At 33.2% G+C, this 27,680-nt stretch overlaps 2 protein-coding genes across 3 annotated transcripts in view; one reads left to right on the top strand and one right to left on the bottom strand.

Moving 5' to 3' along the window:
- Window positions 1–521: 521 nt before the first annotated feature.
- On the bottom strand, window positions 522–23,732 carry LOC102805390 (sodium/hydrogen exchanger 1-like). Its single transcript, XM_085505578.1, has 19 exons — window positions 23,546–23,732; window positions 21,468–21,555; window positions 21,314–21,379; window positions 20,797–20,878; window positions 18,724–18,751; window positions 17,999–18,187; window positions 17,601–17,671; window positions 17,060–17,171; window positions 15,629–15,710; window positions 10,052–10,147; window positions 9,629–9,750; window positions 8,605–8,681; window positions 7,906–8,034; window positions 7,331–7,420; window positions 7,076–7,141; window positions 4,058–4,164; window positions 3,300–3,424; window positions 1,681–1,760; window positions 522–1,580 (listed from the first exon to the last, which is right to left on the bottom strand). The coding sequence occupies exons 1-19, from the start codon at window positions 23,730–23,732 to the stop codon at window positions 1,317–1,319; spliced, it is 2,061 nt and encodes a 686-aa protein (XP_085361704.1). The 3' UTR covers window positions 522–1,316.
- Window positions 23,733–25,973: 2,241 nt separating this feature from the next.
- The window catches only part of LOC100376479 (protein O-mannosyl-transferase TMTC4-like), a 36,969-nt gene continuing 35,262 nt past the window's right edge, over window positions 25,974–27,680 (top strand). For both annotated transcript variants that reach the window (XM_085498666.1, XM_085498667.1), the window contains exon 1: window positions 25,974–26,982. In XM_085498666.1, the coding sequence (XP_085354792.1) occupies window positions 26,633–26,982 (350 nt within the window). In that variant the 5' untranslated portion in view covers window positions 25,974–26,632. The remainder of the gene's footprint in view (window positions 26,983–27,680) is intronic.

Below are 27,680 nucleotides of genomic sequence, written 5' to 3'. Positions count from 1 at the left end.
TTCTCAATAACAGGAGCTTTCTGTGTTAACAATATGTTAGCCATGTCAATTCTAAATAACAGGAGCTTTCTGTGTTAATAATGTGTTAACCATGTCAATTCTCAATAACAGGAGCTTTCTGTGTTAGCAATATGTTAGCCATGTCAATTCTTAATAACAGGAGCTTTCTGTGTTAACAATATGTTAGCCATGTCAATTCTAAATAACAGGAGCTTTCTGTGTTAACAATATGTTAGCCATGTCAATTCTAAATAACAGGAGCTTTCTGTGTTAACAATGTGTTAGCCATGTCAATTCTAAATAACAGGAGCTTTCTGTGTTGACAATGTTAGCCATGTCAATTCTCAATAACAGGAACTTGTTGTGTTAACAATGTGTCAGCCATGTCAATTGTCAATTACTAATTTATAACATAATTATCTGATAAAATTTACGAAGAAGCTTATTAAAATACATAGTCCATTAATGGAATAAGACGTGTAGTTTTGGGGTATAGTTTGAGAGGAACAAACTTGAAAATGTATCAAAGTGTTACATGAAGTTTATTAACCCCAATGATCCAATTATATAACATGAACTGTATTAACCTAAATGTCTCTATACTCTATAGTAAAATCACCACAAACAATACAATATTATATCTATGAAGTATTTATCAGGAACATACAGACCCAATCGTGGCAGGAAAATAAATTATGCTACATGATATAACTAACATCCAAAATTGTTTGATATTGTTCTGATAATATCTATGTTTGACGATGATTTGATAAAAATAAAAATTATCACAAGCAGAAAAATACACATTACATTTGAAGATACCAAGAACATAATTACATCCCACCCTCTATACAAATGTTTACATACAAGTAAAATCACCTTTAACCTCTAAACCCTTTTCACTCACATCCAAATGAAAAAAATAATGTTTACTGTACATATATTTTAATTATCCACAGTCCCTTACTATTTTATGAATGATTCACTTCAATCTCTATTTACAGGATTATGATCAAAAATATGATAATATTTTCTGCATAATCAGCTTTATCTTTAATAACTTAAAGAACGGTGATTGTCCTGTTCAATATGAAATTCATAATGATATACATAAGGCATGTAAAATACTAGTACACTGTTCGTTTACATGAAATTCGAACATTCACTATGCGACGACCACTGCCTTTTAAGTCGTAATATTTGATGAACAAAAAAAGTTTTTTGGTTCAAGTATACAGAATATAAAAGAAAAGTTATGCAGCCTACTTTGTTACAGCATCTGTGAACGTTGATGCATCAGTGAAATGGACAGTATTCTACACACTTGTTTCATACAAATTTTGGGATGCACTATTGTACCACCTATCATCTTCAATACAGTAATGATCACTATTATGTAATTTGGGACTCAATGAAGGTGAGCTTAAACCACTGCTAGTTGGAGACATAGTACGGGATAATGCAAAGTTGTGCGATAACCGTCGTTGTCTTTGCAAATGATGACTGCGGTGTTGCAGATGATGGTGTAAATCATGTGAGTCATCGTGAATGGCATTACGATCATATTTGTTGTATCGAATCTAAAAGGAAATATCAAAAATATGAAGATAAGAAAATATGAAGGATTAAACATTTACATAATAATAATTACAAGATATATGATCAAATAAAACTACTTACTGCTTGACTAGGATTTTTTCGAAAAAATTTTCTTAATTGTTCAACTTCTGGTTCATATAAAATTTCATCTTTTGTTTCATCTACAATAAATAAAACAAGTTTAGAACTCAATGAAAATGACAGATATTGAAAATATATTTTTTTAAATATATTTTATTTTTAAATTTATTTTCTGTCAGTATTCTGTACATGGATCAAATTATTTTCATGTTGTGCATCTCAAATAATCCTAAGTTTTGAATTAATTTTAAATATTCTCTATTTTTACTTTATATGCCAACAATATACTCTTAGCACATGAAAATTCTTACTCAGCCATCTCTAATTCAGATATGCTCTTCAGTGAATGAGAATGTTTGCCCTAATTATAGTAAAGCCATCAATTGATCAAAAAATGAATACAACAATTTAGTTAGCCACCAAGAATGGGTATGAATTTAGTTAGCCACCAAGAATGGGTATGAATTTAGTTAGTCACCAAGAATGGGTATGAATTTAGTTAGCCACCAAGAATGGGTATGAATTTAGTTAGCCACCAAGAATGGGTATGAATTTAGTTAGTCACCAAGAATGGGTATGAATTTAGTTAGTCACCAAGAATGGGTATGAATTTAGTTACCCACCAAGAATGGGTATGAACTTAGTTACCCACCAATAATGGGTATGAATTTAGTTAGTCACCAAGAATGGGTATGAATTTGGTTACCCACCAAGAATGGGTATGAATTTAGTCACCAAGAATGGGTATGAATTTAGTTACCCACCAAGAATGGGTATGAATTTAGTTAGCCACCAAGAATGGGTATGAATTTAGTTAGTCACCAAGAATGGGTATGAATTTAGTTACCCACCAAGATCGGGTATGAATTTAGTTAGTCACCAAGAATGGGTATGAATTTAGTTAGTCACCAAGAATGGGTATGAATTTAGTTAGTCACCAAGAATGGGTATGAATTTAGTTAGTCACCAAGAATGGGTATGAATTTAGTTACCCACCAAGAATGGGTATGAATTTAGTTAGTCACCAAGAATGGGTATGAATTTAGTTAGTCACCAAGAATGGGTATGATTTTAGTTACCCACCAAGAATGGGTATGAATTTAGTTAGCCACCAAGAATGGGTATGAATTTAGTTACCCACCAAGAATGGGTATGAATTTAGTTACCCACCAAGAATGGGTATGAATTTAGTTACCCACCAATAATGGGTATGAATTTGGTTACCCACCAAGAATGGGTATGAATTTAGTCACCAAGAATGGGTATGAATTTAGTTACCCACCAAGAATGGGTATGAATTTAGTTAGTCACCAGGAATGGGTATGAATTTAGTTACCCACCAAGAATGGGTATGAATTTAGTTACCCACCAAGAATGGGTATGAATTTAGTTAGTCACCAAGAATGGGTATGAATTTTAATAGTTAGTCACCAAGAATGGGTATGAATTTAGTTACCCACCAAGAATGGGTATGAATTTAGTTACCCACCAAGAATGGGTATGAATTTAGTTAGTCACCAAGAATGGGTATGAATTTAGTTAGCCACTCAGAATGGGTACCATGTTGGTATATACATACTGTACATAAGTTTGCTAAAAGGGTAATCAGATTTACTCACTGAATGATGGGTGGTGATAAGAACTCATCATAACTTCTTTATGTAGATTACTTTCTACTTTATGTAATTCATCTACAGCGCCACTCATCCCATGGACTACAGCTTCTACACTGGATAGATGCTCTCTGCACATGTTAAGGTAGCAGGAAAAGAATTTCCTGTCTTATCTCATTCAAAACATTCATTTAGCATATAGGGCAACCGTATGTATGTTAGCAGTGATATGTTGGTATCCATTGTTATGAAAACATATAAATCAAGGTATAATCTAGCCTGACAAGGTCACGTGAGTTGTGCCCTCCACTGTGCTTCAAACCCAACACACACCTGACAGAACGATGTAGTTTTTTTCACTTTCCCTGGGCCATCGATTTTTTGACGGTACCAATTAAATTGCAGGAACATCAGATAGTGACAGCCATCAATAAGTAACCATTCACGGCAGAGTTTATTTGTTTATCAAAATAATGTGTGATAAGGTGCTGGCAAATTTTTGCCCAATGTTCTGTCATTTTTGCCGACAATGCAAACACTGATTTGATTGACAGTGTTACCATGACCACCAAAATGAATATTCATTGAAACTTTTTGGTTGTAAAGACACTATTAGAAAAAAAAATACTTTTTAACCTTCTTGTGTATTAACAGTGAAAATATTGACAGTAGCCAAGTGTACTTGACAACCAATGGCAATCATATGTATCAGGCTGCATGTGAATACCAAATAGCTATGAGTCTTATTAAAATCGAGTCCTTACTTGAGAGTTATTTTTTCAAATCTCTGCATAATCTGAACTTCTCTTGTTTGAGGTTCCTTCTGCAACCATTTCTTGAAATATTTTTCATCATAATGTTCTAATAATAACTGCAATGCCAATGGATTTAACAGCTAAGCACATGGTTCTAATAATAACTACAATGCCAATGGATTTACAGCTAAGCACATGGTTCTAATAATAACTACAATGCCAATGGATTTACAGCTAAGCACATGGTTCTAATAATAACTGTAATGTCAATGGATTTACAGCTAAGCACATGGTTCTAATAATAACTGCAATGCCAATGGATTTACAGCTAAGCACATGGTTCTAATAATAACTACAATGCCAATGGATTTACAGCTAAGCACATGGTTCTAATAATAACTGTAATGTCAATGGATTTACAGCTAAGCACATGGTTCTAATAATAACTGTAATGTCAATGGATTTACAGCTAAGCACATGGTTCTAATAATAACTGCAATGCCAATGGATTTACAGCTAAGCACATGGTTCTAATAATAACTGCAATGCCAATGGATTTAACAGCTAAGCACATGGTTCTAATAATAACTGCAATGCCAATGGATTTAACAGCTAAGCACATGGTTCTAATAATAACTACAATGCCAATGGATTTACAGCTAAGCACATGGTTCTAATAATAACTACAATGCCAATGGATTTACAGCTAAGCACATGGTTCTAATAATAACTGCAATGCCAATGGATTTAACAGCTAAGCACATGGTTCTAATAATAACTGCAATGCCAATGGATTTAACAGCTAAGCACATGGTTCTAATAATAACTACAATGCCAATGGATTTACAGCTAAGCACATGGTTCTAATAATAACTACAATGCCAATGGATTTACAGCTAAGCACATGGTTCTAATAATAACTGTAATGTCAATGGATTTACAGCTAAGCACATGGTTCTAATAATAACTGCAATGCCAATGGATTTACAGCTAAGCACATGGTTCTAATAATAACTACAATGCCAATGGATTTACAGCTAAGCACATGGTTCTAATAATAACTGTAATGTCAATGGATTTACAGCTAAGCACATGGTTCTAATAATAACTGTAATGTCAATGGATTTACAGCTAAGCACATGGTTCTAATAATAACTGCAATGCCAATGGATTTACAGCTAAGCACATGGTTCTAATAATAACTGCAATGCCAATGGATTTAACAGCTAAGCACATGGTTCTAATAATAACTGCAATGCCAATGGATTTAACAGCTAAGCACATGGTTCTAATAATAACTGCAATGCCAATGGATTTACAGCTAAGCACATGGTTCTAATAATAACTACAATGCCAATGGATTTACAGCTAAGCACATGGTTCTAATAATAACTGCAATGCCAATGGATTTACAGCTAAGCACATGGTTCTAATAATAACTGTAATGTCAATGGATTTACAGCTAAGCACATGGTTCTAATAATAACTGTAATGTCAATGGATTTACAGCTAAGCACATGGTTCTAATAATAACTGCAATGCCAATGGATTTACAGCTAAGCACATGGTTCTAATAATAACTACAATGCCAATGGATTTACAGCTAAGCACATGGTTCTAATAATAACTGTAATGTCAATGGATTTACAGCTAAGCACATGGTTCTAATAATAACTGCAATGCCAATGGATTTACAGCTAAGCACATGGTTCTAATAATAACTGCAATGCCAATGGATTTAACAGCTAAGCACATGGTTCTAATAATAACTGCAATGCCAATGGATTTAACAGCTAAGCACATGGTTCTAATAATAACTGCAATGCCAATGGATTTACAGCTAAGCACATGGTTCTAATAATAACTGCAATGCCAATGGATTTACAGCTAAGCACATGGTTCTAATAATAACTGCAATGCCAATGGATTTAACAGCTAAGCACATGGTTCTAATAATAACTGCAATGCCAATGGATTTAACAGCTAAGCACATGGTTCTAATAATAACTGCAATGCCAATGGATTTACAGCTAAGCACATGGTTCTAATAATAACTACAATGCCAATGGATTTACAGCTAAGCACATGGTTCTAATAATAACTGCAATGCCAATGGATTTAACAGCTAAGCACATGGTTCTAATAATAACTGCAATGCCAATGGATTTACAGCTAAGCACATGGTTCTAATAATAACTGCAATGCCAATGGATTTACAGCTAAGCACATGGTTCTAATAATAACTGCAATGCCAATGGATTTACAGCTAAGCACATGGTTCTAATAATAACTGTAATGTCAATGGATTTACAGCTAAGCACATGGTTCTAATAATAACTGCAATGCCAATGGATTTAACAGCTAAGCACATGGTTCTAATAATAACTGCAATGCCAATGGATTTAACAGCTAAGCACATGGTTCTAATAATAACTGCAATGCCAATGGATTTACAGCTAAGCACATGGTTCTAATAATAACTGCAATGCCAATGGATTTACAGCTAAGCACATGGTTCTAATAATAACTACAATGCCAATGGATTTACAGCTAAGCACATGGTTCTAATAATAACTGCAATGCCAATGGATTTACAGCTAAGCACATGGTTCTAATAATAACTGCAATGCCAATGGATTTACAGCTAAGCACATGGTTCTAATAATAACTGCAATGCCAATGGATTTACAGCTAAGCACATGGTTCTAATAATAACTGTAATGTCAATGGATTTACAGCTAAGCACATGCAGTCAGGTCATTTCAATCAAGATATGTCTATGTATGTATGCCAATAAAGCTCCAGTTAGTTTTTAAAATTTTACTTGGACAAAAAGCAAATCAGAAGATTGTGACATCTATGAGTTATGTAAATTGAAACCTAAAGCATTGAGCTGTTTATTGATAAAGTTATTTATAAATAAAAATCAAAACAAATAATACAATTTTAACACATACATCAATTCAGTTTATACATTTAATTTAAAATAAATATTGTTATAATGATAGATTATTGAAAATATCTTACTCGAATATAATTATGGCCTTTATGACCATTTATTTCTTCAAGACCAGCCATTACAAAATCTACAACCTGTAATTGATGAGAAATTCAAAATCAAAATGTGTGTTAATATTGCTTTGAAACATTGCTGGTAACATTTTGGGACACAATAAATAAAGAATGTCCAAACCTTCCAGACTTCATCCACTGGTATATAACACCAAATTGCCTTTCTGTACTGACAGCAAAGTTAGATGTATTGATATTTGAATGTCTTACATTTTTATTGCATTCTTCTAGCATTGTTACTTTATGATTTTTTGCTAACTCCACTCTCATACATTTCACCAATGGTTTAATAGTTATACCCTGTAAATAGAACATAGTGAAACCATTATAAGCTTGTCCATGTTAAAGTATGATGGCCACTAGTCAGCCATATTTTATCAAATAAAAAGACAAACTTACAGTGCATACTATACAGTGTGTACGTATGATGTACATTATGTGTTGCATTTGTTCAAAGTTTAGAGGAAATCTGTCAATGCATGGCCAAGATGTATGTATGTACAGATGAGGAAGGATCCATGCACATGCAGAACCTATATTAATAGTTGTTGTTCTTTGATTTTGTCTGAACCCAAGCTCTGGGGTATGTATCAAGCATTTCTACCATTCTGGACCCAGATCTCAGTCATATAATATATATAGGGACCATAATATTATTTCACATCAAATTCAAAATGGCCCAATGCAAATGATCACAACCATACGTTACAACTAAACACCATGTCATTTTATCTCTATATAAAAAATGACCCAAAAGTTCTTATTCATATACAGATATGCTTTACCTGTACAAATACTGTAAATATGATTACGGCCAATGTTGTTGTCACCATTAAATTCTTTAAGGGTATCTTCTGCTCATCTAAAAGAATAACAAGTGAGAAACACACAGCTCCACGAAGTCCTCCATACGCCTTGTAAATAAAAAATATATTATAAATGAAATTATTAAAACTGCTTCCAGAATGTTTTATGTTAAAACATGAAGTGACTTGAAATCACTTGGGTCTTTGCGAAATGATACACCATGACTGTATTTTTCATGTTACTGTTTGCTGAATGTTTACCTTCCACTGTAATACAATGAAAGTGGAGGGGCATCTTGGCTGCCTTTACTAATTGTCTTTCATATATGTGCTGCTTGTACAAAGCACAAAACAAGAGCTGATATGGTATAATTATTCAACAATTTATTAGCATTGCATTAGTGGCTGATTACAGTCGAACTTGGTATTCGTATCACACATTTGGGGAGATACTGAAGCACTTTGTTTTGATTTGCATTTTTTATGAATATTTTTGTGATTTTGCAATATATCATGAGAAAGGGGGAGAGTTCTATACACTACGTACTGGATGGGTTTACAATAACATAGAATTGCAATTTGTACTCATCAACAACAGCAAATAACTTAAGGCTATTTGAGAGCATTTACTATAAAGAAGTGTACTAACTGTTAACTAATGCATAGCTGTATTCTCACCATGATGAACTGTTCAACCAAATCAATAATTCGAATCTGTTCTATTTTGTTTACAAAGAATGTCAACACCAAGACAACTGAAACAAAAAATATTATCAGCAATATAACAATTGATAATTTTGTCAGCATTACACTAGACTTTAGAAAAAGGTTTTCTGATCAATGGCATTACAAACACTGTTGAACACATTGCCTGTGATTGATAGTAAACAATGTGATAATGAAATGAATCACAGACAACAAAGTGGCCAGCAGTCAACTACCTTTAATTTGATATGCAAAACAGTTCTGGCATAATAGAAATACTTGATTCTGATGAATTTTTAGCACTAAGATGGAATTGGATTGTGAAATGAATACATGCGCATGACATTGTGTAATAGGTGTGTGAAATAACAAAATAAATGGTAATAATGAAATGTGATATGGCATGGCATTTGCATTCGGCTATTTTAAATCTGATGTGAAAAAACATTATGATCCTGTTATATATTATATGACCAAGATCTGGTTCCAAAGTGGTAGAAATGCTTGATTTTGGATGTATGTTTAATATTAAAATGGTGACCAGTCATCCATTTTGAATCAGATCATAAAACAAATTAATGTGCATATGTGTGAAATGATGTACCGGTATCTATCAAGTTTGATTGATCAAGACATCTCAAAGGTATAACAAAATGTCTCACAGTCAGCAGTTTTAAACCAAGTCTGAAAATCGAAATGACATGCATCAAGGTCCCATAATTTCCAATCCATGTACCAAGTTTGGACAAAATCCATCAATACACAACCAAAATCTGGAATAAATTTTTAACATTAAAATGGTCACCATTCGGCCATCTTGAATCAGATCAGGAAACAAATTGATATGCATACATCTCCCAAGATGTATGATGCACGTGTGAATTTTGAATGTGATTGGCTCAGACCTGTAGGGATGAACTGACACACATAACATAAGTCAACACTTCATTACATTTACAGAAAAAGTAAAAATATTACAGTACATTAAGATACTTGCCTATAAATCTGAATAATAAACAGAAACCTATTGTTAGAAAGACAAATCCACTGTTCCAGACATGCTCAGACGACCATAAAACAAGGCCCAGAAACATGAATATAACTGATTCAGAAGTGGCTCTGAAACAAGAATAAGAAAAATTTGTCTATGACAATAAAAACAAAAACAAATAATATGTCACTGAAATTGGGTCAGAAAATGTAAACTAACAGGTTATACCAGTAATATATTAAATTAATTTCTTGTCTCATCAGGGAGCCATTATTTCACTCAAATTTTAATTAAGGAACTTTAATCAAATAAAGTGGCATACTATTTATTTTATCTATTCATTATTACTTTGTAATAATCTCATTTTTATTTCAATTATTACTATAATGGCAAGGAAATATATTTTTAGAGTATTAGAGAAATACTTACGCTAACATTTTCATAAAATATTTGACAGTTGTATGTGATTTGTGTGATATATTGGCAAAACTATAATTGGCTTGAGTTAATCCACATGTTATTATACTATAAACAAACAAATAGTAATAATAATAAATAGTGTATGCATATAAAGAAATAAAGTGTTCAAATTCTAGACTGCAGTCAAAGTTCAAATTCTAGTCTGCAGTCAAAGTTCAAATTCTAGACTGTGGTCAAAGTTCAAGTTTTGGACTGCAGTGAAAGTTCAAATTCTAGACTGCAGTCAAAGTTCAAATTCTAGACTGCAGTCAAAGTTCAAATTCTAGACTGTAGTCAAAGTTCAAATTCTAAACTGCAGTCAAAGTTCAAGTTCTAGACTGCAGTCAAAGTTCAAATTCTAGACTGCAGTCAAAGTTCAAATTCTAGACTGCAGTTAAGGTTCAAATTCTAGATTGCAGTCAAAGTTGACGTTTTGGACTGCAGTGAAAGTTCAAATTCTAGACTACGGTCAAAGTTCAAATTAAAGACTAGTCAAAGTTCAAATTCTAGACTGCAGTCAAAGTTCAAATTCTAGACTGTAGTCAAAGTTCAAATTCTAGACTGCAGTCAAAGTTCAAATTCTAGACTGCAGTCAAAGTTCAAATTCTAGACTGTAGTCAAAATTCAAAATCTAGACTGCAGTCAAAGTTCAAATTCTAGACTGCAGTCAAAGTTCAAATTTTGGACTACAGTCAATGTTCAAATTTTGGACTGCAGTCAAAGTTTAAATTCTAGACTGCAGTTAAAGTTCAAATACTAGACTGCAGTCAAAGTTCAAATTCTAGACTGTAGTCAAAGTTCAAAATCTAGACTGCAGTCAAAGTTCAAATTCTAAATTGCAGTCAAAATTCAAAATCTAGACTGCAGTCAAAGTTCAAATTCTAAATTGCAGTCAAAATTCAAATTCTAGACTGCAGTTAAAGTTCAAATTCTAGACTGCAGTCAAAGTTCAAGTTCTAGACTGCAAAGTTCAAATTCTAGACTGCAGTCAAAGTTCAAATTCCAGACTGCAGTCAAAGTTCAAATTCTAGACTGCAGTCAAAGTTCAAATTCTAGACTGCAGTCAAAGTTCAAATTTTGGACTGCAGTCAATGTTCAAATTTTGGACTGCAGTCAAAGTTTAAATTCTAGACTGCAGTCAAAGTTCAAATTCTAGACTGCAGTCAAAGTTCAAATTTTGGACTACAGTCAATGTTCAAATTTTGGACTGCAGTCAAAGTTTAAATTCTAGACTGCAGTTAAAGTTCAAATTCTAGACTGCAGTCAAAGTTCAAATTCTAGACTGCAGTCAAAGTTCAAATTCTAGACTGCAGTCAAAGTTCAAATTCTAGACTGCAGTCAAAGTTCAAATTCTAGACTGCAGTCAAAGTTCAAATTCTAGACTGTAGTCAAAATTCAAAATCTAGACTGCAGTCAAAGTTCAAATTCTAGACTGCAGTCAAAGTTCAAATTTTGGACTACAGTCAATGTTCAAATTTTGAACTGCAGTCAAAGTTTAAATTCTAGACTGCAGTTAAAGTTCAAATACTAGACTGCAGTCAAAGTTCAAATTTTAGACTGCAGTCAAAGTTCAAAATCTAGACTGCAGTCAAAGTTCAAATTCTAAATTGCAGTCAAAATTCAAATTCTAGACTGCAGTTAAAGTTCAAATTCTAGACTGCAGTCAAAGTTCAAATTCTAGACTGCAGTCAAAGTTCAAATTTTGGACTGCAGTCAATGTTCAAATTTTGGACTGCAGTCAAAGTTCAAATTCTAGACTGCAGTCAAAGTTCAAATTTTGGACTACAGTCAATGTTCAAATTTTGGACTGCAGTCAAAGTTTAAATTCTAGACTGCAGTCAAAGTTCAAATTCTAGACTGCAGTCAAAGTTCAAATTCTAGACTGCAGTCAAAGTTCAAATTCTAGACTGTAGTCAAAGTTCAAATTCTAGACTGCAGTCAAAGTTCAAATTCTAGACTGCAGTCAAAGTTCAAATTCTAGACTGTAGTCAAAATTCAAAATCTAGACTGCAGTCAAAGTTCAAATTCTAAATTGCAGTCAAAATTCAAAATCTAGACTGCAGTCAAAGTTCAAATTCTAAATTGCAGTCAAAATTCAAATTCTAGACTGCAGTTAAAGTTCAAATTCTAGACTGCAGTCAAAGTTCAAGTTCTAGACTGCAGTCAAAGTTCAAATTCTAGACTGCAGTCAAAGTTCAAATTCTAGACTGCAGTCAAAGTTCAAATTCTAGACTGCAGTCAAAGTTCAAATTCTAGACTGCAGTCAAAGTTCAAATTTTGGACTGCAGTCAATGTTCAAATTTTGGACTGCAGTCAAAGTTTAAATTCTAGACTGCAGTCAAAGTTCAAATTCTAGACTGCAGTCAAAGTTCAAATTTTGGACTGCAGTCAATGTTCAAATTTTGGACTAGTCAATGTTCAAATTTTAAACTGCAGTCAAAGTTCAAATTCTAGCCTGCAGTTAAAGTTCAAATTCTAGACTGCAGTCAAAGTTCAAATTCTAGACTGCAGTTAAGGTTCAAATTCTAGACTGCAGACAAAGTTCAAATTCTAGACTGCAGTCAAAGTTCAAATTCTAGACTGCAGTCAAAGTTCAAATTCTAGACTGCAGTCAAAGTTCAAATTCTAGACTGCAGTCAAAGTTCAAATTCTAGACAGCAGTTAAAGTTCAAATTCTAGACTGCAGTCTAAGTTCAAATTCTAGACTGCAGTCAAAGTTCAAATTTTGGACTGCATTCAATGTTCAAATTAAAGACTAGTCAATGTTCAAATTTTAAACTGCAGTCAAAGTTCAAATTCTAGACTGCAGTTAAGGTTCAAATTCTAGACTGCAGACAAAGTTCAAATTCTAGACTGCTGTCAAAGTTCAAATTCTAGACTGCAGTCAAAGTTCAAATTCTAGACTGCAGTCAAAGTTCAAATTCTAGACAGCAGTTAAAGTTCAAATTCTAGACTGCAGTCGAAGTTCAAATTCTAGACTGCAGTCAAAGTTCAAATTTTGGACTGCAGTCAATGTTCAAATTAAAGACTAGTCAATGTTCAAATTTTAAACTGCAGTCAAAGTTCAAATTCTAGACTGCAGTTAAGGTTCAAATTCTAGACTGCAGACAAAGTTCAAATTCTAGACTGCAGTCAAAGTTCAAGTTTTGAACTGCAGTCAAAGTTCAAATTCTAGACTGCAGTCAAAGTTCAAATTCTAGACTGCAGTCAAAGTTCAAGTTCTAGACTGCAGTCAAAGTTCAAATTCTAGACTGCAGTCAAAGTTCAAATTCTAGACTGCAGTTAAAGTTCAAATACTAGACTGCAGTCAAAGTTTAAATTCTAGACTGCAGTTAAAGTTCAAATACTAGACTGCAGTCAAAGTTCAAGTTTTGTACTGCAGTCAAAGTTCAAATTCTAGACTGCAGTCAAAGTTCAAGTTTTGGACTGCAGTCAAAGTTCAAATTCTAGACTGCGGTCAAAGTTCAAATTAAAGACTAGTCAAAGTTCAAATTCTAGACTGTAGTCAAAGTTCAAATTCTAGACTGCAGTCAAAGTTTAAATTCTAGACTGCAGACAAAGTTCAAATTCTAGACTGCAGTCAAAGTTCAAGTTTTGAACTGCAGTCAAAGTTCAAATTCTAGACTGCAGTCAAAGTTCAAATTCTAGACTGCAGTCAAAGTTCAAGTTCTAGACTGCAGTCAAAGTTCAAATTCTAGACTGCAGTCAAAATTCAAATTCTAGACTGCAGTTAAAGTTCAAATACTAGACTGCAGTCAAAGTTTAAATTCTAGACTGCAGTTAAAGTTCAAATACTAGACTGCAGTCAAAGTTCAAATTCTAGACTGCAGTTAAAGTTCAAATTCTAGACTGCAGTCAAAGTTCAAATTCTAGACTGCAGTCAAAGTTCAAGTTTTGGACTGCAGTGGAAGTTCAAATTCTAGACTGCAGTCAAAGTTCAAATTCTAGACCGCGGTCAAAGTTCAAATTAAAGACTAGTCAAAGTTCAAATTCTAGACTGCAGTCAAAGTTCAAATTCTAGACTGTAGTCAAAGTTCAAATTCTAGACTGAGGTCAAAGTTCAAATTCTAGACTGCAGTCAAAGTTCAAACTCTAAATTGCAGTCAAAGTTCAAATTCTAGACTGCAGTCGAAGTTCAAATTCTAGACTGTAGTCAAAGTTCAAATTCTAGACTGCAGTCAAAGTTCAAATTCTAGACTGCAGTTAAAGTTCAAATTCTAGACTGCAGTCAAAGTTCAAATTCTAGAGTGCAGTTAAAGTTCAAATACTAGACTGCAGTCAAAGTTCAAATTCTAGACTGCAGTTAAAGTTCAAATTCTAGACTGCAGTCAAAATTCAAATTCTAGACTGCAGTCAAAGTTCAAGATGTATGATGCATGTGTGAATTTTGAATGTGATTGGCTCAGACCTGTAGGGATGAACTGACACACATAACATAAGTCAACACTTCATTACATTTACAGAGAAAAAGTAAAAATATTACAGTACATTAAGATACTTGCCTATAAATCTGAATAATAAACAGAAACCTATTGTTAGAAAGACAAATCCACTGTTCCAGACATGCTCAGACGACCATAAAACAAGGCCCAGTTCAAATTCTAGACTGCAGTCAAAGTTCAAATTCTAGACTGGTCAAAGTTCAAATTAAAGACTAGTCAATGTTCAAATTCTAGACTGCAGTCAAAGTTCAAATTCTAGACTGTAGTCAAAGTTCACATTCTAAATTGCAGTCAAAATTCAAATTCTAGACTGCAGTCAAAGTTCAAATTCTAGACTGCAGTCAAAGTTCAAATTCTAGATTGCAGTCAAAGTTCAAATTCTAGACTGCAGTCAAAGTTCAAATTTAGGACTGCAGTCAATGTTCAAATGTTGGACTGCAGTCAAAGTTTAAATTCTAGACTGCAGTTAAACTTCAAATACTAGACTGCAGTTAAAGTTCAAATTCTAGACTGCAGTCAAAGTTCAAATTCTAGACTGCAGTCAAAGTTCAAGTTTTGTACTGCAGTCAAAGTTCAAATTCTAGACTGCAGTCAAAGTTCAAGTTTTGGACTGCAGTCAAAGTTCAAATTCTAGACTGCGGTCAAAGTTCAAATTAAAGACTAGTCAAAGTTCAAATTCTAGACTGTAGTCAAAGTTCAAATTCTAGACTGCAGTCAAAGTTCAAATTCTAGACTGCAGTCAAAGTTCAAAATCTAGACTGCAGTCAAAGTTCAAACTCTAAATTGCAGTCAAAATTCAAATTCTAGACTGCAGTCAAAGTTCAAATTCTAGACTGCAGTCAAAGTTCAAGTTCTAGACTGCAGTCAAAGTTCAAATTCTAGACTGCAGTCAAAGTTCAAATTCTAGACTGCAGTCAAAGTTCAAATTCTAGACTGCATTCAAAGTTCAAATTCTAGACTGTAGTCAAAGTTCAAATTCTAGACTGCAGTCAAATTCAAATTCTAGATTGCAGTCAAAGTTCAACCCATAGGCAAAGTTTGACAACATATACAAGTAGGTCCGATAAAGGTAATTCAATGTACAGGAAATGTGAAATATACTTACGAAATTATACCTGAGAATTCAAATAATTCAGCAAGTAAATATGAAAGGTATGCTATTGCCAATATTGCTAATGGTTCAACAACTGCAATAAAATGAACAATACAATGCTTCATAAGTATGAGGTTTGAGTTATCTAATGGCGGTCTATGGTTAAGCCATGACTCTACAAATGTTGGTGTATGGTTGAGTCATTCCTCATCGAATGTTGGTGTATGGTTGAGTCATGACTCATATAATGCTGGTATATGGTTAAGCCATGACTCTTCAAATGTTGGTGTATGGTTGAGTAAATTCTCATTGAATGTTGATGTATGGTTGAGTCATGACTCATTGAATGTTGGTATATGGTTACGTCATGACTCATCTAATGTTGGTGTATGGTTACGTCATGACTCATCCAATGTTGATGTATGGTTGAGTCATGACTCATATAGTGTTGGCATATGGTTACATCATGATTCATTGAATGCCGGTATACTCATCTAATGTTGGTGTATGGTTAAGTCATGACTCATTGAATGTTGGTGTATGGTTGAGTCATGACTCATCTAATGTTGGTGTATGGTTGAGTCATGACTCATCTAATGCTGGTATATGGTTAAGCCATGACTCTTCAAATGTTGGTGTATGGTTGAGTCAATTCTCATCGAATGTTGGTGTATGGTTGAGTCATGACTCATTGAATGTTGGTATATGGTTACGTCATGACTCATCTAATGTTGGTATATGGTTACGTCATGACTCATCTAATGTTGATGTATGGTTGAGTCATGACTCATATAGTGTTGGCATATGGTTATGTCATGACTCATTGAATGCTGGTATATGGTTGAGTCATGACTCATCTAATGTTGGTGTATGGTTAAGTCATGACTCATTGAATGTTGGTGTATGGTTGAGTCATGACTCATCTAATGTTGGTGTATGGTTAAGTCATGACTCATTGAATGTTGGTATATGGTTAGGTCATGACTCATCTAATGTTGATGTATGGTTGAGTCATGACTCATATAGTGTTGGCATATGGTTACGTCATGACTCATTGAATGTTGGTGTATGGTTGAGTCATGACTCATCTAATGTTGGTGTATGGTTGAGTCATGACTCATATAGTGTTGGCATATGGTTGAGTCATGACTCATCTAATGTTGGTGTATGGTTGAGTCATGACTCATATAGTGTTGGCATATGGTTACGTCATGACTCATCTAATGTTGGTGTATGGTTGAGTCATGCCTCATGTAATATTGGTGTACATTTGAGTCATGGCTCATCGAATGGTCATGTTGCATGTTGCCAAATTGCTGTTTAACTCATAGTAGCATACATTTTATGTAATTAACAACTAAACCATAATAAAACTGCATTATGGTGATCATGACAGGTTAGGCTCTAAATGTTACAATGTAAGGAAGAAGAAAATTACCGTACCTCTAACTTGTGTTGTATACTTAGTCATAAATGCACTGAAAAGTCCACACACAAATCCAACAATTAGGCCACCAATGCTGACAACAAAGAAAGCAGCTACACCATAACCAATCTGAAAATAAGACACTCAATGAATTACCAGTACATATAGTGTAAAAACATTTGTATTTTGTAATGCAGAGACCATTGGGTATAATGTTAAAATTTATTGTTGGCAAAAAGATGAAAACTTAAATCTGAGAGTTATGTCATTTATACTGATAAAAAGTCAACATATTATTTATTTTCTCATATCATGCAATTATACTATTAAAATTCTGCATTGGTGTAACTTGGATCAGATGGTAAAATGTAAACAATGTAAACAATGTAAACAATGTAGTACATGTAAGTATATGTAAGTATATATGTACATGGTTTCAAGAGAATTGGTCTGAGATACGATTCCAGACAAAAACACACAGGCTTACAGAGTATAAACAACAAATCTTTGTTTCAAAATTTGTTTGAATATAGGATACTAAATAGTGAGAATATTTACCTGACTAGGTGGTATGGTGGGCATGTCAACAAATGCTACCATCATATTATAAAGTACAATAGTAACAGCATCTAAGAAAAACAGAATGATTTGACTTTAAACAATTTTTCTGAAAGTTAGAATGGAGCCACAATGATTAGAGCTAATGTAATACAATACAGTGTGCATTGCTGAATTCATTAGAACATGCATCCATAACTGTGCAGATGATATTACTATGTTATGCCATATGTGAGGTTTATATATGGCATCATATTCAAATGATCAATGTCAGTTTATTTTGAAAATTGAAATTTATTAAAAGCCAATTTTTCACTCTTACAGCTCACACATATATCAAGTTAGTTAAGAACTTTTACTGGCAAATAAAAAAGAAATCTTATTTAAAATGTACTTACCATTCAATAAAGATTCTCCAAAGACCAAGAAATAGAGTACATTATTAACATGAATTTCTTGAAATATAGCTAATACAGCTACTGGATCTACTGCTACTATCAATGCACTGAAGACAAGACACTCTATTAATGATATTTCAAAAGATGCACCCATGATACCAGCTAGTGAGCATGCATATAATGATGGTCCTATAAAGAATCATAGCATACATACAACAAACATAAAAAAAAATGGCGTCTTACCCTAATTTGAAAAATTCAAATGCACAGTATTTCAAAATTGTTAAACTCAAATTACTGATTGTAATACTACTACATGCAAGAAGTCTACATTATGGTTAGTGTTGTCATTTTATGATATAATTTCACAGTTTATACCACTCTTGGTCATGTGACCCATTAGGCTTACCCAAATTTAAGGCTTGACTCAATTTTTGTTTTGAACATGAACCTAAATATTCAAGTCAGCCTAAATAAGCCATATCTGGGAAGGGGTGCAAGGGCTGATCTGTTTCCAGTACATAAATGGCCATCATTCGGCCATCTTGAATCAGATCATGGAACAAATTGATGTGCATATGTATAATATTATGTATGATGTATGTGTGAGGTTTGAATGTAATTGGTCCACACATGTCTAAGATATAGATCCTGATGCACACTTGGACACATAGATGCAAACCATGAGATTATGTAGTATGCAAAATTATTAATCAAAATCTTACCTATAAGAAAGCAGTTCAATAATGTGCCCTGGAAAATAAAATTATCATAGATATGAGAATCAACAAATGAGATTTAGACAAAAAATATTAAATTATCACTGTGACATTACTTTTACATTATTTGCTGCTGCCAAATTACAAATGCCATGTTTGTTTACATACCAGATAAAAATACACACTCAAATATTATTTTTAAAATTAAATAGTGAGTGCTCTAAGTTTCAGACCAGGACAAACATTTCTCTAGTATAACACTCTGAAAACTGGCTATGGTATCACACACTAGGGATGCCTTAAGGTAGAAGCCTACTAACTTTTTGAAAAGGTTAGCCATAAATCGCATGACAATGTTCATTGGTTTATTATGTAAAATAATGGGGCTATTGTCTCATGGCACCATAAAATAGCATTTCCATATAAAATAATGTTTAAAAAAAATTGCATTTTTTGACACTTTTTGAAACCCAGATTTATGAAATAATTGAGAACAACAAATAGTACCCCATCATTCTCAAATATATCAGCCTATGTCACTAGACTGCAATTTGACATATAGCATACATGTAATATCTCTGCCATAGGAACCTTCGGTAAAAGTGATATAATACTGCCAAAATGACCACAATCAACTAAAATAAGAAAATTTTCACGAAAATTAAGCTGGTGACCCCAATTTTTTTGAAGATCAATATCCTTATAATATTTCCCGGAGGTAAAATCTAATGAAAAGGGAATTAATATTTTTTATTTATGAGTAGGCTTCTTTCGTAAGTGAAACAATTCAAATCAAATCAAATTTGATGGAAATAACAAAAACGCTCTTAGTCAAAAATGTGAGTAAAATTATCAAAGTTGTAAACAGAGAACAGCTACACGAGAAAAAAAAATTTTTACTCAAAATGGGCCATTCCAGTTTATATCTGCACCTCCCCTGTTGATGTGGTCGGATTTCCAGCTCTGTATGATGGGGAAATTACCCCGGAATTCCAACTGTATATGAAGAAACAGAATCTGGAAATCCAGACGAGTATGGAAAAAAAATTCCTAGAAATCCAGGCAGTTATGTCTACTAAATAAAATATGGCCTAGTTTATCTCGCCACATACCGGTTGATGAGGTTGGATTTCCAACAGTATGACTAAAAAAACTTGGAATTCTGACTGTATATGGTAAAAAAATTGGGCCAGTATGAAATAGTTATTACTGAAATTAAATAAGGATGGTGGCACGAATGAGCTCATCAACACCGTGAATCAGGACTAGTTTGGATTTCCATTATCAAATATAAAATTTTGAACTTGGTAAATTAGCATATGATGAGAGTTATATTTGGAAATCTTACTCTGTATGGTGGCACAATGGAACTCATCAACACCACAAGTAGGACCTATAGTTTTGGATTTTCATTACTGTATGGTGATTTGGAAATAAAACTTTGTATGACTTATACACCCATGGAAATTATACCCTGTATGAAGTAAACACACAAGCTCGTCAACAGGGGGGTGCAGATATAAACTGGAATGGCCCAATGTACAAAGAAAACATACAAGTTAAGAATATTTAAATTTAATTAGAAATTACATGATTGGTGATCATAATTTACAAATTCACAAATACAAATGTGAAATTTACCAAAAATTACAGTTAACGAAACTGTAAGATATGTGGAGAAGATCAAATTGAAGATGAGGAACAGGGACAGATACAAATATCTCTATTGACAGTATTGTCATCACTGTGAAACTTAATATATACACACAATTTACGCTTGCACTGTGGATCTTGTCAAATACTAATGAGCCTGACTCACACCCTTTAAGAAAAAATGCTTTTTTTCCCAACTTACATGACATTCTGTGCTACTTTTTTTGTAGCATATAAAGTTTAGGGTATTTGTACACTTTTTAAGAACTAAATTTGTGAAACATAAATTGCAATGAATATAACCTTATGTTAAGTGCTAAACCAGTGTAATACTTCTTTGGTCGGTGACAACGTATTGGTAGTGCAAATCTGGCTAAGTCAAGTACAAGTGATTATATTAAATTGTTGAATGTTATAATAACTCACCACAACAGCATATAGTAATATCTTGCCTAAATTATCAATAAAGGTCCTGTCATACAAGGAATAAGCTGATTCTAAAACACATCTAAAAAAAATAACATGAGTTCAATACATTAGTCACTGTAATTGCAGCAGAACCACACAAATTGTAATTAAATTGTGTCAATGGGCTTCATCAGAAGCAAGAAACAATTGACATACTGATTATGTTTAGACTTGGACCCAGTTTTAAAAATGTATGATGTCATTAAGTGATAAAAGATCAAATGTTGGTGTGACCTATTGAACCAACTGATTGCTGAATTTGAATCTAACTGAATATTACTATTGACCATGTGTATACTGTCATATTCATGGTGAAAATTATACATACATCACATGAAAATGAAAATTTTGAAAAAGTAAATACGTGTAACATGGTATTTATTTTTTATACATGCAGTCTTGATGTTAGTCCAAAGGCAAATTTGTAATTGGATAATACACAGATGACAGGAATTAAGAGGATGCAGAAACTTACGGAGGAAGGAGTAGCAAGAAAAATGTTTTGGCACTGAAGGATAAATAATGTTGAGCACCCATTGCACTACAAATAAATAAAGTGGTTTTATTAATAAATTGACATATTATATTGGTAACATTCAACAGGAATAAGTATAGATAAATATACTCACTACAGTATCCCACCAACAACAGAACCAAGAACAATCAGGGAACAAGATTCGGGGAATATTGAAGACAGGATTCCAGCATGATGAAAACCTGAAATGTAAACACAGATACAAACTCAAATTAAACAAGCCATGCATGGCACAGTCCCCGTTAGTTATCAAATTGAAGATATATAGTTTTGTTTATAGTAAGATAGCTGGAATATAACCATGTCAGGAATATGATTTTTTAACAATAAAATGATTGACATTTGTATCTGATCATCAAACAAGTACTTGTCCATATTGAGAGATATTGCTCTGGAACAGCATTCAAAATCAGCCATTTTGAATACATGTATATACCGGTATATATATAATACGATATATGACGAATATATAAAATTTGAATATAATCAGTCAAAGCATTTAAAAGATATGGCTCTAGAAGCCCAATCATTAAAACAAATTGGCGCCAGTCAGCCATTTTGAATCCAATCTGACAAATAAAATGACATGCATCAGGAACCTGTAATGTCTAATGTATGTTATAAGTTTGAACAAAATCCATCTATAAATGCCAGAAATGCTTGATATTTGATGATTTTTTTAGCACAAAAATAGCTACCATTTGGCCACTTTGAAAAGGATCGTCAAACCAATATATCTGTATATCTATGACATGATGTATAATGAATATTAAAAATTTGAACATAATCAGTCAAAACAAGTCAGACATATGGCACGAGAACCACATTCATTAAAACAAAATGGCCGCCAGTTGGCCATTTTGAATCTAATCTGAAAAACAAAATTATTTGCATCATGGTCCTATAATGTCCAATGTATATACAAGGTTTGAACAAAATCCATCTGTAAACAGCCGGGAAATGCTTGATTTTGATGATTTTTAGCACAAAAATGGCCGCCATTCGACCATCTTGAATCAGATCGTGAAACGTGCATATGTATAATATCATGTATGATGTATGTGTGAAGTTTGATTGTGATTGGTCCAGGCATTTCTAAGATACAGGTCCGGACGCACGCACAGACGCACGCACGGACACACGGAGCTCAAAACATAAGTCCCCGTTTTCGCACTGCGTCCGAATGGGGACTAACAAACCATGCATGGCACAGTCCCCGTTAGTTATCAAATTTAAGATATATAGTTTTGTTTATAGTAATATAGCTGGAATATAAACATGTCAGGAATATGATTATGATGATTGTTTAACATTTAAATGATTGACATTTGTATCAGATCGTCAAACTAGTATTGAGAGATATACAGGTATAATGAATATATCAAATTTGAACATAGTCAGTCAAAGCATGTCAGAGATATGGCTCTAGAAGCCCATTCATTAAAACAAAATGGCTACTAGTCAGCCATTCTGAATCCGATCTAAAAAATGATATAATGTGCATCAGAAACCCATAGTGTCTAATGTATGAACCAAGTTTGAACAAAATACATAAATCTATAAATGCCATAAATGCTTGATATTTGATGAAAAATGGCCTCCATTTGGCCATTTTTAATAGGATCGTCAAACCAATATATCTGTATATCTATGACATGATGTATAATAAATATTCAAAATTTGAACATAATCAGTCACAGCAAGTCAGAGATATGGCACTAGAACAGTCTGCCATTTTGAATCTTATCTGAAAACCAAATGATGTGCATCAAGGTCCTATAATATAATGTCCAACGTATATACCAAGTTTGAACAAAATCCATCTGTAAACTGCCGAGAAATGCTTGATTTTAATGATTTTTATAACAAAAATGGCCATCTTGAATCAGATCGTGAAACAAATTGATGTGTATATGTATAATATCATGTATGATGTATGTGTGAAGTTTGATTGTGATTGGTCCAGACATTTCTAAGATACAGGTTCGGACGCACACACGGAAACATGAGGTCAAAACATAAGTCCCATAACTGCGTCCGAAAAGAGACTGAAAATACAATTATATTGCATTCACAAACTGCATATTACTTGTATATTGACTATCATCTATGCTATGACACATTAACAGTATTGAATTCACAAAATGCTGAAGTGAATTTAAAAACACTCACCAATTTTAGCAATGCCTGCAACAATCACAAAAACAGTGATAATGAGTGGTCCTTGTACATAATCAAAATTCCATGCAGCAATTTCAATCCCTTCAACTTCTTCTGTTTCTTCATGGGTTTCTACAGATGAAATATTGTCACCGAGCTGATATATAAATTCTTCTTCCTGACTTAAGCATCTTGTCATCAAACACAACAGCAGAAACCATGGGAACAAAATTTGTAAGCACTTCATCTTTTTTTAATTGGTTATGGTCCTTCAACAGCAATCAGTACTGTTACTCATAACCTTAGTGCTGTAATAAGACATTACTTAGATTAAATATATATTAACTGATATATTTAGATGCAAGATGAGTAATTACCGTAAAACACGCCTTTTTAGCTAGCTTGTCATTTTAGCTAATTTAGCTAACCTGTAATTTCGCTAATTCAAGATGTTGCTAATTTAGAATAATAAAGTACATTCTCACAATGAGATTGCTGGCATTTTAGCTAAATTAGGATTTTGTCAATTCATGTATTGAGTCAAATTCGCTAAAATAGCATGTAGCTATTTCAACGTGTTCTACAGTACTAAGATTAACATTAACTATGGATGGTTAACAAGGTTAACATTATTAATTATTAGAAAAATAATTAAAATTCAGGATAGTTAATAAGGTTTTGAATATTAACTACATGTATAATGAAAATAGCAATAAAGATTTAGAGTTGTTAACAAGTTAACATTATGAACTGTATTAGAAAATTACAATTCAGGATAATTAATAAGGTTATTATTAACTATGTATAATGAAAAATGGCAGTTATCTAGTTAAAGCTTGGTAACGGCCCAGTTTTTACTTGGTCTGTGCAACAGTCAAAGTCGCCATCTTTGATCATATGAGACCCATATCTTGTGCATTCGTGGTACAACGACCACTGCCCTTTAATAAGGTAAACTGTGTATAATGAAGAATGGCAGTGAAAATTTACAATGGTTAACAAGGTTAACATTATGAACTGTGAAAAATGAAAAATAGCAATAAAGCTTTAGAATGGGATAAATGTGATTGGAAAGGGGTTGAGGGTGATTTCAATAACTGCATGTTGAAATTGCACTAGTGCTATTTAATTCATACACCACACATTGTTTTCCTGTTTTCATATGAAATGGGGAGGAAATTTCACTCAATCGCAAGATATAATGCATACAAACCAGGAGATTGAACATTATATAAAGATATGATATAAAGGTGTTAATAAAAAAATATCAGCTTTGACAAAAAATTAGTAAACATGGGAGAAGATGGAAGATAATAGTCAATTAGTGATGATATAACCTTTGACTTTAATCAGTTCGCAGTATAACTATAATATAAAAAGCATTCAATTCCAAACATGCTAATCAATTCTTCCCTATGGATCTAATTGATAAATATGATGCAATCACTACTAATGTTAAACTAAGGACAAATATCATGGGATTACATATATGTTCTGGTAACAAATTTTGAGAAAATCGTCAGCTAGACCACCTGGGGAAATATAATTTGCAGGGACAGAGAAAACAATTAATAATGGGTTGTCGATCATTGGAACTTTGGTTAATTTAGGGGGAAAATTTACACAACAGAAATAAATAAATCTTACACATACTTTAATTTATCTGCCCCCCTCCCAATTACAAATTACAATCACAGTCATTTTATCACAGGGGAACTAGTGTGTTACTATGTTATTGTGAAGACAATTTAATAGCTTTTTTTCTTATATAAATTTCGTCAAAGCTAGCAAATTAAAAACCCGATTTATGTTAACAAAACCGACAAGGGTAGGAATAGCCAATGGCTTCAATAGTGTTTTTATGCTTTTGACTTGACGTCTAAGAATTCAACGAACGCTCACAACACCATTCTAGGCCAGGGGCGGGGATAAGGGAAAAACGAATACACACAACAACAATCACTCAAAAAAAGCTGCCGAAGGACAAAGTTGAGCGAAATCGATGCACATGAAAATGACATGTTCTGTCGAGAGTTATCGATCGGTCGCCCGGGTCACCGTCCGGTGTTGAGGGACGGTGCCCGGGTGCAGTTTATTTATAGTTATTTTATTTTACTTTAGTGCCAGTCAATGAATGTCACCCAGGGATGACACACCTTGTTCTATGTCGCGCCACGGGCTCTAAGACTGACACTGCAGATACAACGTGAGATAACAGTATACTCACCAATTATTGCGATTGACATTTACAAAAATAAACACACGATCACCTTGTATGACGTCGCCCCTGACCTATGACCGGCCCTAAATGTTACTTGTTGTTGTTACCAAGTAATGCAAATCACATCGTTCAAAATTCGTGTAATTATCAAGTTCAAAGGTCATTCGAGATAATGTCCCGCGAGACCTTTCATTTGCGCATGCTCTGTCAATAGTTGAACTGGGAGATAGTTTGTAAACGAAGTTGCTTTGATGGAATTTCTCCAGAAAACATTAGTTTGTCTGTGTTTACTACCTGTCATAAAAATAATATTGTACAAGAATCGTCGATATTCGGACACGACTGTGTGCTTGCCGTAGCAGCTGTCATCACACCAATTTCAGACTAAGCACCAACAACAACATTGGCTAGCAGCTCCCAAGTTTGGCGTTGACGAAGAGCCTGACCTGTTCAGTCGATGGATATACAATACACAAACTTTCTCGGCATTCAGTATATCTTTGATATGTTATGTTATATTTCAATCCCACTTTTGAAATTGTAATTTTAAAGTACATTTGCAAGCGTGTTTAAAAATAGACATATTTGATAACATAAACTAGGTAAACGCTGGGTAAAAAATACGGAACCTGTTACATCATACTTAAAACAAATTTATTTATTTTCATTGATTTCTTGAATAGTTTAATTAATTAGCTCTAATTAATTGATTTTAGTATGTGGGGGCATTTTGATATATATTTGGAGTGTTTTGCAGTGAGTGTCATAATGACCTAATGCACAGATAACCATTCATTTTCCAATGTGAAATTGCAGACTAAATATTTTTTTTTTCTATTTTTTTCATTTATTTACGCCATATGTAATTATTTTGAAAAATGCAAAATCACAGTTCACTTAAACATAAGGTTAAATCAGCAAAAAATGGATCACATGTTGTCTTACCCTACAAGCCCCCTTCGTTGCCAGAGTGGGATAGTGCTCTACCAATTCCACGTTTACCATTCCGTTTGGCTGCAGTTGTTGTTGGTCTGTTAGCTCTTCTCTGCTATTGTAACAGTATTGCAGGGGAATTTGTATTTGATGATACTGAAGCAATTCTTACGAACGATGACTTAAAACCTGAAACGCCATGGATGGATGTTTTTCATAATGATTTCTGGGGAAAGAAGATAACCAAAAAAGATAGTCACAAGTCATACAGACCACTGACAGTTCTAACTTTTAGGTAAGTTATGCAAATCCTAGATCATGGTTTAACATACTGTGAAATAAAAACATTTTGGTTATTTTGTATGGAATATTTTCTCACTGATTTTTGGTGAGTTGAATGTAAAATATAGGAAAAAGGGTATATTTGCTGGATTTTATTTTCACTGAATCACTCCTTCAGTGAAAATAACAAAAATTAATTCCAAGTGAAAATAAATTATTTTACAGTATACTATACAGTCACAAATTACATGTACCATAACTGTTTGTTCTATTACAACCACATAGAGGTATGTACAGGTAAACCAACAAATTATTTGTTCAATGTTTTGCAATGCCACTACAGCTAGATCATTGATATAGTAGACATCTTACTGTAGTAGTACAGTGAAATGTAAAAAACCGTACCTTAGTTCATATTTCCTAGTTAGGTCATATTTATAAATTTTAAATATTGACCAAGAGCTTTCATTCAAATTCAAATATTTAATAGTGATTGGCTTAAGAGCTCAACATTATCTATACCCATAATGCATGCATGCATGCCTTCACATGACATGCAACTCTGACTGCTCACTTATTCAAAATGCATTGTTTGCTCATTGGATGTCATGTTGAATTGACAAATATTAATTACAGTAGAACTAATGAAGAAGTCACAATGGCAATTCTAGAATTGAAATGTCGATTTTGATTTATAAACATTTATATTTG

This window comes from Saccoglossus kowalevskii, chromosome 1, assembly GCF_978046115.1.
Source record: "Saccoglossus kowalevskii chromosome 1, keSacKowa6.1, whole genome shotgun sequence".
In the NCBI taxonomy this organism is placed as follows: domain Eukaryota; kingdom Metazoa; phylum Hemichordata; class Enteropneusta; family Harrimaniidae; genus Saccoglossus; species Saccoglossus kowalevskii.
The sequence above is the reverse complement of the archived record's forward strand: the minus strand, read 5'-3'. Positions and strand labels throughout refer to the sequence as shown.

Bases quoted from the DNA above. Each gene is read 5' to 3' on its own strand.
- LOC102805390 (XM_085505578.1), bottom strand. From the start codon at position 23,732: ATGACAAGATGCTTAAGTCAGGAAGAAGAATTTATATATCAGCTCGGT. The intron at 18,188-18,723 runs GTAAGATTTTGA...GATTCTTTATAG, and splicing joins ATTGAACTGCTTTCTTATAG to GACCATCATTATATGCATGC. The intron at 17,172-17,600 runs GTAAATATTCTC...TCTTATTTTCAG, and splicing joins CCACCATACCACCTAGTCAG to ATTGGTTATGGTGTAGCTGC.